The sequence below is a fragment of the Oncorhynchus kisutch genome, unplaced genomic scaffold (genome assembly GCF_002021735.2).
Source record: "Oncorhynchus kisutch isolate 150728-3 unplaced genomic scaffold, Okis_V2 Okis03b-Okis08b_hom, whole genome shotgun sequence".
NCBI lineage: Eukaryota > Metazoa > Chordata > Actinopteri > Salmoniformes > Salmonidae > Oncorhynchus > Oncorhynchus kisutch.
Genome location: NW_022261980.1, coordinates 13,135,695 through 13,148,619, shown reverse-complemented (window position 1 = coordinate 13,148,619; position 12,925 = coordinate 13,135,695). Strand labels below are relative to the sequence as shown.

The 12,925-nt window shown below is 43.6% G+C and overlaps 1 protein-coding gene across 4 annotated transcripts in view; it reads left to right on the top strand.

Annotated features, from left to right (window-relative positions):
* Positions 1 to 12,925, top strand: part of LOC116359648 (non-muscle caldesmon-like) — an 85,887-nt gene that overhangs the window by 57,229 nt on the left and 15,733 nt on the right. For 2 of the 4 annotated variants that reach the window (XM_031812782.1, XM_031812781.1), the window contains exons 7-10: positions 1,533 to 1,574; positions 4,741 to 4,784; positions 10,715 to 10,796; positions 12,478 to 12,618. In XM_031812782.1, the coding sequence (XP_031668642.1) occupies positions 1,533 to 1,574; positions 4,741 to 4,784; positions 10,715 to 10,796; positions 12,478 to 12,618 (309 nt within the window). The remainder of the gene's footprint in view (positions 1 to 1,532; positions 1,575 to 4,740; positions 4,785 to 10,714; positions 10,797 to 12,477; positions 12,619 to 12,925) is intronic. The other 2 variants (XM_031812784.1, XM_031812783.1) reach the window with 1 other exon arrangement.

The following is a 12,925-nucleotide window of genomic DNA, read 5'->3' as shown; positions in this document are numbered from 1 at the left end:
CACTATGTGTCATCACACCCCCACACCACCTCTCCACCTCTTGCATGTCATGTTGACACATCATCCTATATTTCTTCACCTTGATGTTTTTACTTCCTGTGTTGAAAGCATTTAGAGAGTTTTAGGCTGTGTTCTAACGTCCATACTAGTCTACCTCTTAGAATCCACGCCCCCAATACTCTGCTTTATTCTAAGAACTATGTTACTATGGATACTGGAACAGAGCCTTTGTGTCCCTTCCAAATGGAACCCTATTCCCTTTATAGTGCACTACCGTTGACCAGGACCCATAGGGTGCCAGATAGGGTTTCATTGGGGACACAGTTGTTGTGTTGTGCTCTGTGTGTAGCTGCATGTGGTCAGCTTTCCTTAAACACTCCAACACTTCACGGACCGTCATGGGTTAATTCATGTCTTCATGGGTTAATTCATGTCTTCATGGGTTAATTCATGTCTTCATGGGTTAATTCATGTCTTCATGGGTAAATTCATGTCTTCATGGGTTAATTCATGTCTTCGTGGGTTAATTCATGTCTTCATGGGTAAATTCATGTCTTCATGGGTTAATTCATGTCTTCATGGGTTAATTCATGTCTTCATGGGTTAATTCATGTCTTCATGGGTTAATTCATGTCTTCGTGGGTTAATTCATGTCTTCATGGGTAAATTCATGTCTTCATGGGTTAATTCATGTCTTCATGGGTAAATTCATGTCTTCATGGGTAAATTCATGTCTTCATGGGTTAATTCATGTCTTTATGGGTTAATTCATGTCTTTATGGGTTAATTCATGTCTTCATGGGTTAATTCATGTCTTCATGGGTTAATTCATGTCTTTATGGGAAAGCACCCAACTTTCTTTTCTGGCTCACAGCTAAATAGGATGTAACACACGTTTGCATTGCTCAATAGCAACCTTGCTAATGTGCCAACTGTTGAGTCATAACCAATGAAGTGACTCACTCAATCCAATGTTTTCTGTGCTTCTGTTAAACCAGTAAAACACTAGTAATATTCCTATTACAAGTAGGAGTGGAGCTGCGGTCTAAAACACTGCATCTCAGTGCTTGAGGCGTCACTACAGACACCCTGGTTTGATTCCAGGCTGCATCACAACCCGCCGTGATTGGGAGTCCCACAGGGCGGCACACAATTGGCCCAGCGTCGTCCAAGTTTGGATTTGGCCGGTGTAGGCCGTCATTGTAAATAAGAATTTATTCTTAACTGACTTGCCTCGTTTAATAAAGGTTCAATGAAAATTTTTTTTTACAAACAAATATATTTTCCTCTAAAATCAATCGGACAAAACAAAAAGATTATTTGCCAACTATTCGGAAAATAAACCTTTCGATCGTGGAAAAGTGTTCCACTGTACGTATCTATCAGATTAATGACCTTATATATTATTGTGTTTCTTGGCACGTCGTTAGCAGTGTAAAAGTCATCTGAAAAGAAACTGTCTGCAGCAGAGTGGCGTTGGCTTGTGTCTTTCCTGTCATCAATGTGCTTCCCTGTGATGTGTGTCCTTCCAGAATGACACCGAGGAGAGGATGACGTCTGAGAATACCTGCACGGTGAGTTTCACCTTGGAGACCCAGGGTTCCAGAGGACAAACGTATTTCAGAACATTTAATCCAAATCCAAATTATTCTGTTGTTTTAGATTATGTTCCCGTACCCGTGTTAGATTGAGTACCCCCGTGTTAGATTGAGTAAACCCCCCCGTGTTAGATTGAGTAAACCCCCCCGTGTTAGATTGAGCCCCCCATGTTAGATTGAATAAACCCCCCCGTGTTAGATTGAGTAAACCCCCCCGTGTTAGATTGAGCCCCCGTGTTAGATTCTATCCCCCCCGTGTTAGAGCTCCCCCCGTGTTAGATTCTGCCCCCCGTGTTAGATTCTGTTCCCCCCCGTGTTAGATTCTGTCCCCCCCGTGTTAGATTCTGTCCCCCCCGTGTTAGATTGAGTCCCCCCCGTGTTAGATTCTGTCCCCCCGTGTTAGATTCTGTCCCCCCCGTGTTAGATTCTGTCCCCCCCGTGTTAGATTCTGTCCCCCCGTGTTAGATTCTGTCCCCCCCGTGTTAGATTCTGTCCCCCCCGTGTTAGATTCTGTCCCCCCCGTGTTAGATTCTGCCCCCCCCCCATTAGATTCCGTTCCCTGTTTGCTTTTATAACTAAAACGAAAGGAAATATTTCTAATAAATCTCAAGGAATCATCAGCATGATATTTGTTGTTGTATACGATGCATTACAACAGAGATCCGGTTCGATTTTTACTTCAAATGTAATACAAAAGTGATTCTGAAACATAATATAACAGGACACAGAATTATTATTATTATTATTATTATTTTTATTATTATTATTATTTTTATATTTTTATGAGGATTAAATGTTCTGGAACGTTGACCCCATGCAGGGGTCATTCCAGGTTAAAGGTCACCACGGGGATAACTGTGACACAAAGGTTCCGTTCTGTTGTGTTCCGTGTGGTCGTAACGTGACACCACTTGTCAGCTGTCTGTCTTTTTTTTTTATGTCATTCTGCGCTTCATACAAACTCAGCTCTTGTTTCTAGCCTGGTCCCAGATCTGTTGGTGCTGTCTTGCCAAATATAGACATTGTCATGCATCAATGACCATATGGGTTGGCAAGACAACCCAAACAGATCCGCGACCAAGCGTTCCTGTTTCACCTTCCCTCCAAAGGGAATTGTTGCTACATCATCAACAGGAAGGTGTCCATATTATGAGCCATGCTGATGGATAATATATTGACAAATTCAAGGGGAAGATTGTTCCTTTCAACTTACTGTGTGGCCCCTACATACACCTTTACCAGGTCATGACAGTATCATACACCTTTACCAGGTCATGACAGTATTATACACCTATTACAGGTCATGCCAGTACGTTTATCAGGTCATGACGGTACTATACACCTTTACCAGGTCATGATAGTATTATACACCTTTATCAGGTCATGACAGTACTATACACCTTTACCAGGTCATGACAGTATTATACACCTATTACAGGTCATGACAGTACGTTTATCAGGTCATGACGGTACTATACACCTTTACCAGGTCATGACAGTACTATACACCTTTACCAGGTCATGACAGTATTATACACCTTTACCAGGTCATGACAGTACTATACACCTTTACCAGGTCATGACAGTACTATACACCTTTACCAGGTCATGACAGTACTATACACCTTTATCAGGTCATGACAGTACCTTTAACAGGTCATGACAGTATTATACACCTTTATCAGGTCATGACAGTACCTTTACCAGGTCATGACAGTATTATACACCTTTATCAGGTCATGACAGTATTATACACCTTTATCAGGTCATGACAGTACTATACACCTTTATCAGGTCATGACAGTACCTTTAACAGGTCATGACAGTACCATACACCTTTACCAGGTCATGACAGTATTATACACCTTTATCAGGTCATGACAGTACTATACACCTTTATCAGGTCATGACAGTATTATACACCTTTACCAGGTCATGGCAGTACCTTTATCAGGTCATGACAGTATTATACACCTTTATCAGGTCATGACAGTACCTTTATCAGGTCATGACAGTACCATACACCTTTTATCAGGTCATGACAGTATTATACACCTTTATCAGGTCATGACAGTATTATACACCTTTACCAGGTCATGACAGTACTATACACCTTTATCAGGTCATGACAGTATTATACACCTTTATCAGGTCATGACAGTATTATACACCTTTATCAGGTCATGACAGTACTATACACCTTTACCAGGTCATGACAGTACCTTTACCAGGTCATGACAGTATTATACACCTTTATCAGGTCATGACACTATTATACACCTTTATCAGGTCATGACAGTACCTTTAACAGGTCATGACAGTATTATACACCTTTAACAGGTCATGACAGTACCTTTACCAGGTCATGACAGTATTATACACCTTTACCAGGTCATGACAGTATGAACCACAAATGCTTTAACGAGAAGGAATTCTTTGGATGGGTAGGAATACTCTATATTGATAATGTAAGGTTACCGTAGATTGATAATGTAGGGCTACTGTAGATTGATAATGTAGGGTTACTGTAGATTGATAATATAGGGTTACTGTAGATCGATAATGTAGGCCTACTGTTGATAAATAACGTAGGGCTACTGTAGAATGATAATGTAGGGCTACTGTAGATTGATAATGTAAGGTTACTGTAGATCGATAATGTAGGGCTACTGTTGATAAATAACGTAGGGCTACTGTTGATAAATAACGTAGGGCTACTGTAGATTGATAATGTAGGGCTACTCTAGATTGATAAGGTAGGGTTACTGTAGATTGATAATGTAAGGTTGCTGTAGATCGATAATGTAGGGCTACTCTTGATAAATAACGTATGGCTACTGTAGATTGATAATGTAGGGCTACTGTAGATTGATAATGTAGGGCTACTGTAGATTGATAAGGTAGGGCTACTGTAGATTGGTAATGTAAGGTTACCGTAGATTGATAATGTAGGGCTACTGTAGATCGATAATGTAAGCTACGGTTGATAAATAATGTAGGGCTACTGTAGATTGCTAATGTAGGGCTACCGTAGAGAAATAATGTAGACGTACTGTAGATTGAAGTTGTTAGCTGTTATTCTAGGTAGCTTCAGATATATTATCTCCCAATACAAACCCGGTGTCCTTGTTCCCTTCCTCAGATCAACGACAGGACTGAGTCTCTGAACCGCTCTCTGCAGAAAAGGTGAGTGAAAATATCTGAGGTGAAATAATTAAGTACAGATAGTGAAATAGAGAAATAGAAAAGCAGGGATTTTGCAGTCTCTCCCTCTCTCTCTCTCTCTCTCTCTCTCTCTCTCTCTCTCTCTCTCTCTCTCTCTCTCTCTCTCTCTGTCTCTGTCTCTCTATCTCTCTCTCTGTTTCTGTCTCTGTCTCTCTGTCCTCTCTGTCTCTCTCTCTCTGTCTCTCTCTCTGTCTCTCCTCTCTCATCTCTCTCTGTCTCTCTCTCTCTCTGTCTCTCTCTCTCTCCTCTCTCCTCTCTCTCTCTCTCTGTTCTGTCTCTGTCTCTCTGTCTCTGTCTCTCTCTCTCTCCTATGGCCTCCTCTCTCTCTCTCTCTCTCGCTCTCTCTCTCTCTCTCCTCTCTCTCTCTCTCTCTCTCTCTCTCTCGTCTCTCTCTCTCTCCCTCTCTGCTCTCTGTCTCATCTCTCTCTCTTGATTCCCTCTGTTCTCCATCTCTCTCTCTCTCTCATCTCATCTCTCTCGCTCTCTCTCTCTCTCTGTCCTCTCTCTCTCTCTCTCTGTCCCTCTGTATCTTCATGATTTCTCTCTCTCTACTCTGTCTCTCCTCTCTCTCTCTGTCTCTCTCTCTCTCTTGTCAGTGATGATTTAGGTGTACTAAGTCAAAGCAGATGTGTTTTCTTTGGTGGCTGTTGGTAAGATAGATGGGCGATGTGCTTACAGAGGAGCCTCGCGCTGAGATAGAATGAGTTATCTGATCCTATAGCAGTCGTGTGGTTAGATAGATACACTCTAACACTCGTATAGCCGCTGCAACAGGTACGCTCCTCATGGTGAGATAGAGATAGTATGGTGAGGGACAGCATTAGCTATAGGAGTCTTAGGGCCTTAAGACAGAGAATGGTGAGAGAGAGGAATTAGCTAGGAGTCTCAGGGCCTTAAGACAGAGAATGGTGAGAGAGAGAGGAATTAGCTTGGAGTCTCAGGGCCTTAAGACAGGGAATGGTGAGAGAGAGAGGAATTAGCTAGGAGTCTGAGGGCCTTAAGACAGAGAATGGTGAGGGAGATCATTAACTAGGAGTCTGAGGGCCTTAAGAGATGAAGTCATCAGGTGAGCTGGTGTTTTATTCCCTCTCTGTTTCCCATCTGTCAGAGGACACACACACACACATACATAAACATGCACGCAGGCACACACACACTCACGCACACACACACTTGTAAGAGGAAACATTGCGTGAGGATAATAGCCCCTTTCATAAAATGTGAACATGATGGAACTCATCATCAGAGAGTCAATGACATCATCGTAACTAATGGTAACCCAAACACCCTCAACACAAAGCATCTGTCTGCGTTGGTGGAAGACACTGCTAATAAAGTTTTCCGGTGTCACATTTATCTGGCCTAAATCAGAGGGACAGGAAGATATTATATTAAAGCAGATGGAAGAGATCACTGTTTAGAGGATCTCTGATATAGTCTATAGATATTATATTAAAGCAGATGGAAGAGATCACTGTTTAGAGGATCTCTGATATAGTCTATAGATATTATATTAAAGCAGATGGAAGAGATCACTGTTTAGAGGATCTCTGATATAGTCTATAGATATTATATTAAAGCAGATGGAAGACATCACTGTTTAGAGGATAGTCTGTGTTGATATGTGGTCTAGTCTGTTAGACATCCTAAGAGACTAGATGCGTCCTGCTCCTCTGGCTGGGCAGTGAGCTCCTGGTGAGACTAGAGACGTTCTGCTCCTCTGGCTGGGCAGTGAGCTCCTGGTGAGACTAGAGACGTCCTGCTCCTCTGGCTGGGCAGTGAGCTCCTGGTCAGATGTCCTGCTCCTCTGGCTGGGCAGTGAGCTCCTGGTGAGACTAGAGACGTCCTGCTCCTCTGGCTGGGCAGTGAGCTCCTGGTCAGATGTCCTGCTCCTCTGGCTGGGCAGTGAGCTCCTGGTCAGATGTCCTGCTCCTCTGGCTGGGCAGTGAGCTCCTGGTGAGACTAGAGACGTCCTGCTCCTCTGGCTGGGCAGTGAGCTCCTGGTGAGACTAGAGACGTCCTGCTCCTCTGGCTTGGCAGTGAGCTCCTGGTCAGATGTCCTGCTCCTCTGGCTGGGCAGTGAGATCCTGGTGAGACTAGAGACATCCTGCTCCTCTGGCTGGGCAGTGAGCTCCTGGTCAGATGTCCTGCTCCTCTGGCTGGGCAGTGAGCTCCTGGTGAGACTAGAGACATCCTGCTCCTCTGGCTGGGCAGTGAGCTCCTGGTGAGATGTCCTGCTCCTCTGGCTGGGCAGTGAGCTCCTGTTGAGACTAAAGATGGCCTGCTCCTCTGGCTGGGCAGTGAGCTCCTGGTGAGACTAAAGATGTCCTGCTCCTCTGGCTGGGCAGTGAGCTCCTGGTGAGACTAGAGACGTCCTGCTCCTCTGGCTGGGCAGTGAGCTCCTGGTGAGACTAGAGACGTCCTGCTCCTCTGGCTGGGCAGTGAGCTCCTGGTGAGACTAGAGACGTCCTGCTCCTCTGGCTGGGCAGTGAGCTCCTGGTCAGATGTCCTGCTCCTCTGGCTGGGCAGTGAGCTCCTGGTCAGATGTCCTGCTCCTCTGGCTGGGCAGTGAGCTCCTGGTCAGATGTCCTGCTCCTCTGGCTGGGCAGTGAGCTCCTGGTCAGATGTCCTGCTCCTCTGGCTGGGCAGTGAGCTCCTGTTGAGACTAAAGATGTCCTGCTCCTCTGGTTGGGCAGTGAGCTCCTGGTGAGACTAGAGATGTCCTGCTCCTCTGGCTGGGCAGTGAGCTCCTGGTGAGACTAGAGACATCCTGCTCCTCTGGCTGGGCAGTGAGCTCCTGGTCAGATGTCCTGCTCCTCTGGCTGGGCAGTGAGCTCCTGGTCAGATGTCCTGCTCCTCTGGTTGGGCAGTGAGCTCCTGGTGAGACTAGCGATGTCCTGCTCCTCTGGCTGGGCAGTGAGCTCCTGGTGAGACTAGCGATGTCCTGCTCCTCTGGCTGGGCAGTGAGCTCCTGGTGAGACTAGAGACGTCCTGCTCCTCTGGCTGGGCAGTGAGCTCCTGGTGAGACTAGAGACATCCTGCTCCTCTGGCTGGGCAGTGAGCTCCTGTGCTATAGCAAATGTAAATGGAGCTGGTTGGGTTAAACCACACTTGCCTGAAGCAAGAGTAATGCTTGTGGCGTGCAGGAGGCCTGGGGTCAGACAAGTGTTGAAACGGTTTCAGGTTGACTTGAAAGAAGAGCATAGGGAGTATAACTACTATCACTTTATTTAGACTATGACACACAGGAATCCTTCGCTATACCCAAAATAGCCATCAAAGGAGTGTGGATTCATTAGATGTCTTAAGAATGAGCTATACCTTTACTTAGCAATTAAATATACAACCCTAGCCCTACCTCAGAGTACTATCAATCCTAACCCTGCCTCAGAGTACTATCAACCCTAACCCTACCTCAGAGTACTATCAACCCTAACCCTACCTCAGAGTACTATCAACCCTAACCTCTACCTCAGAGTACTATCAACCCTAACCCTACCTCAGAGTACTATCAACCCTAAACCTACCTCAGAGTACTATCAATCCTAACCCTACCTCAGAGTACTATCAACCCTAACTCAACCTCAGAATACTATCAATCCTAACCCTACCTCAGAGTACTATCAATCCTAACCCTAACCCTACCTCAGAGTACTATCAATCCTAACCCTACCTCAGAATACTATCAATCCTAACCCTACCTCAGAGTACTATCAATCCTAACCCTACCTCAGAGTACTATCAACCCTAACCCTAACCCTACCTCAGAGTACTATCAACCCTAACCCTAACCCTACCTCAGAGTACTATCAACCCTAACCCTACCTCAGAGTACTATCAACCCTAACCTCTACCTCAGAGTACTATCAACCCTAACCCTAACCCTACCTCAGAGTACTATCAACCCTAACCCTACCTCAGAGCACTATCAACCCTAACCCTACCTCAGAGTACTATCAACCCTAACCTCTACCTCAGAGTACTATCAACCCTAACCCTAACCCTACCTCAGAGTACTATCAACCCTAACCCTACCTCAGAGTACTATCAACCCTAACCCTACCTCAGAGTACTATCAACCCTAACCCTACCTCAGAGTACTATCAACTCTAACCCTACCTCAGAGTACTATCAACCCTAACCCTAACCCTACCTCAGAGTACTATCAACCCTAACCCTACCTCAGAGTACTATCAACCCTAACCCTACCTCAGAGTACTATCAACCCTAACCTCTTCCTCAGAGTACTATCAACCCTAACCTCTACCTCAGAGTACTATCAACCCTAACCCTAACCCTACCTCAGAGTACTATCAACCCTAACCTCTTCCTCAGAGTACTATCAACCCTAACCTCTACCTCAGAGTACTATCAACCCTAACCCTACCTCAGAGTACTATCAACCCTAACCTCTACCTCAAAGTACTATCAACCCTAACCTCTACCTCAGAGTACTATCAACCCTAACCTCTACCTCAGAGTACTATCAACCCTAACCCTAACCCTACCTCAGAGTACTATCAACCCTAACCCTAACCCTACCTCAGAGTACTATCAACCCTAACCCTAACCCTACCTCAGAGTACTATCAACCCTAACCCTAACCTCTACCTCAGAGTACGATCAACCCTAACCCTACCTCGGAGAGTACTATCAACCCTAACCCTACCTCAGAGTACTATCAACCCTAACCTCTTCCTCAGAGTACTATCAACCCTAACCCTAACCCTACCTCAGAGTACTATCAGCCCTAACCTCTACCTCAGAGTACTATCAACCCTAACCTCTACCTCAGAGTACTATCAACCCTAACCCTACCTCAGAGTACTATCAACCCTAACCTCTACCTCAGAGTACTATCAACCCTAACCCTACCTCAGAGTACTATCAACCCTAACCTCTACCTCAAAGTACTATCAACCCTAACCTCTACCTCAGAGTACTATCAACCCTAACCTCTACCTCAGAGTACTATCAACCCTAACCCTAACCCTACCTCAGAGTACTATCAACCCTAACCCTAACCCTACCTCAGAGTACTATCAACCCTAACCCTAACCTCTACCTCAGAGTACTATCAACCCTAACCCTACCTCGGAGTACTATCAACCCTAACCCTACCTCAGAGTACTATCAACCCTAACCTCTTCCTCAGAGTACTATCAACCCTAACCCTAACCCTACCTCAGAGTACTATCAGCCCTAACCTCTACCTCAGAGTACTATCAACCCTAACCTCTACCTCAGAGTACTATCAACCCTAACCCTAACCCTACCTCAGAGTACTATCAACCCTAACCTCTACCTCAGAGTACTATCAACCCTAACCTCTACCTCAGAGTACTATCAACCCTAACCCTAACCTCTTCCTCAGAGTACTATCAACCCTAACCCTACCTCAGAGTACTATGAACCCTAACCTCTACCTCAGAGTACTATCAACCCTAACCTCTTCCTCAGAGTACTATCAACCCTAACCCTAACCTCTACCTCAGAGTACTATCAACCCTAACCTCTACCTCAGAGTACTATCAACCCTAACCTCTACCTCAGAGTACTATCAACCCTAACCCTAACCTCTTCCTCAGAGTACTATCAACCCTAACCTCTACCTCAGAGTACTATCAACCCTAACCCTAACCCTACCTCAGAGTACTATCAACCCTAACCTCTTCCTCAGAGTACTATCAACCCTAACCTCTACCTCAGAGTACTATCAACCCTAACCTCTACCTCAGAGTACTATCAACCCTAACCTCTTCCTCAGAGTACTATCAACCCTAACCTCTTCCTCAGAGTACTATCAACCCTAACCCTACCTCAGAGTACTATGAAAGAATGATGTTCATGGAATAATATTTCTTGTTGTTCTTGTTCTTACTGTAAAACAGTAACAGCATCAAGAAGACCCAGCCTCCCATCCCCATCTCCAAGATCGACAACAGGCTGGAACAGTACACTCATGCCATAGAGGTATACTATGCTGTACTTTACTATACTATACCTTACTAAACTTTACAAAACTGTACTATACCTTACCATGCTTTTCAATACTATACCTTACTAAACTTTCCTATACTATACCTTACAATGTTTTTCAATACTATACCTTACTAAACTTTACAATACTATACTATACCTTACTATACTTTACAAAACTGTACTATGCTTTAATATACTATACTGTACTACGCTATACCTTACTGTATTGTACTATGCTATACCTTACTATACTTTATTATGCTTTACTATACTTTACTGTACTATGCTATACCTTACTATACTTTACAATACTTTACTATACTTGAATGTACTATACTATACATTACTATACTTTGGTATGCTTTACTTTACTTTACTGTGTTTTACTGTACTATACTACACTATACTATGATGTGCTATGGTATACTATATTATATTCTACTGTACTATACTATACTATAATATGATATACTGTACTATACTACACTATACTATGATGTGCTATGGTATACTATATTATATTCTACTGTACTATACTATACTATAATATGATATACTGTACTATACTACACTATACTATGATGTGCTATGGTATACTATATTATATTCTACTGTACTATACTATACTATAATATGATATACTGTACTCTACTATACTATACTATACTACACTATACTATGATGTGCTATGGTATACTATATTATATTCTACTGTACTATACTATACTATAATATGATATACTGTGCTCTACTATACTATAATATACTACACTATACTATGATGTGCTATGGTATACTATATTATATTCTACTGTACTATACTATACTATAATATGATATACTGTACTCTACTATACTATAATATACTACACTATACTATGATGTGCTATGGTATACTATATTATATTCTACTGTACTATACTATACTATAATATGATATACTGTACTCTACTATACTATAATATACTACACTATACTATACTATGCCACACACTATACTCTACCATACTGCACTATATAATACCATACTATGATATGCTATACTGTGCTATTATGATATACTGTACTATACTATACTATACCATACTATAATATACTACACTATACTGTACTATACTATACTACTGTTTTCTCCAGTGCTCCAATAGCTCACATTAGGAGTTCCCAGAGTTGGTTAACACTGTACTGTATTATACTAATCTACTGCTATCTTCCATCCTGTGAGTTTCCATCCCCTGTATGACCTACAACATTTAGAGCTGCTCCTTCATTTAGTTTATCTTTAACCGTAACACAGGAGTGGCCGAGCCTCCCCCTGAACAGAGAGGAACCGGCTATGCAGGCTCTTTCTTGTGTTTAAAAAAAATTTAAATATTTACCTTTATTTTACTAGGCAAGTCAGTTAAGAACTAATTCTTATTTTCAATGACGGCCTAGGAACAGTGGGTTAACTGCCTGTTCAGGGGCAGAACGACAGATTTGTACCTTGTCAGCTCGGGGATTCGAACTTGCAACCTTTCGGTTACTAGTCCAACGCTCTAACCACTAGGCTACCCTGCCGCCCCTCCACTCTAACCACTAGGCTACCCTGCCGCCCCTGTGTAACAACACAGTGTAACCAATTCAGTCCAGACAGTAAACGGGAGGTAACGGTCATGTCTCATCTGTCCAGACGTCCTCTATGGAAGCCAAGGCAGCCAGGCAGCAGGCTCTGACGGACCTGCCCAGCCCCACTGAGCCTGTGGCCTCCAAGAAGAATCTGTTTGAGGCCGGGGAAGCTTGGAGCCAGCCGCCCAGGGAAACACCTTCCAAGGTAGGGAAAGATGACATACGGACAGCCATTGTCTTTGAGCGAGGGGCGGGGCTGGATATCCAAACGTTTTCAGTTGCTGATGAATAGAGACTCTGCATACTGCAACATGGTCTTATTGATAACAGACCTCTGACCACTTTACTGAACACTATCCAAGGTATGAAGGCATCGGTGGGCCTCTCCTCCATTTTTTGTGAACTCAATCATCAAATTGCTCATAACACAAAAGTAGCATTTATACCTTACCTTATTAGGTTTATTTGACGGGGGAAAATGTGCAGTGTTCAACACTTCTGTCTAGGTGCCA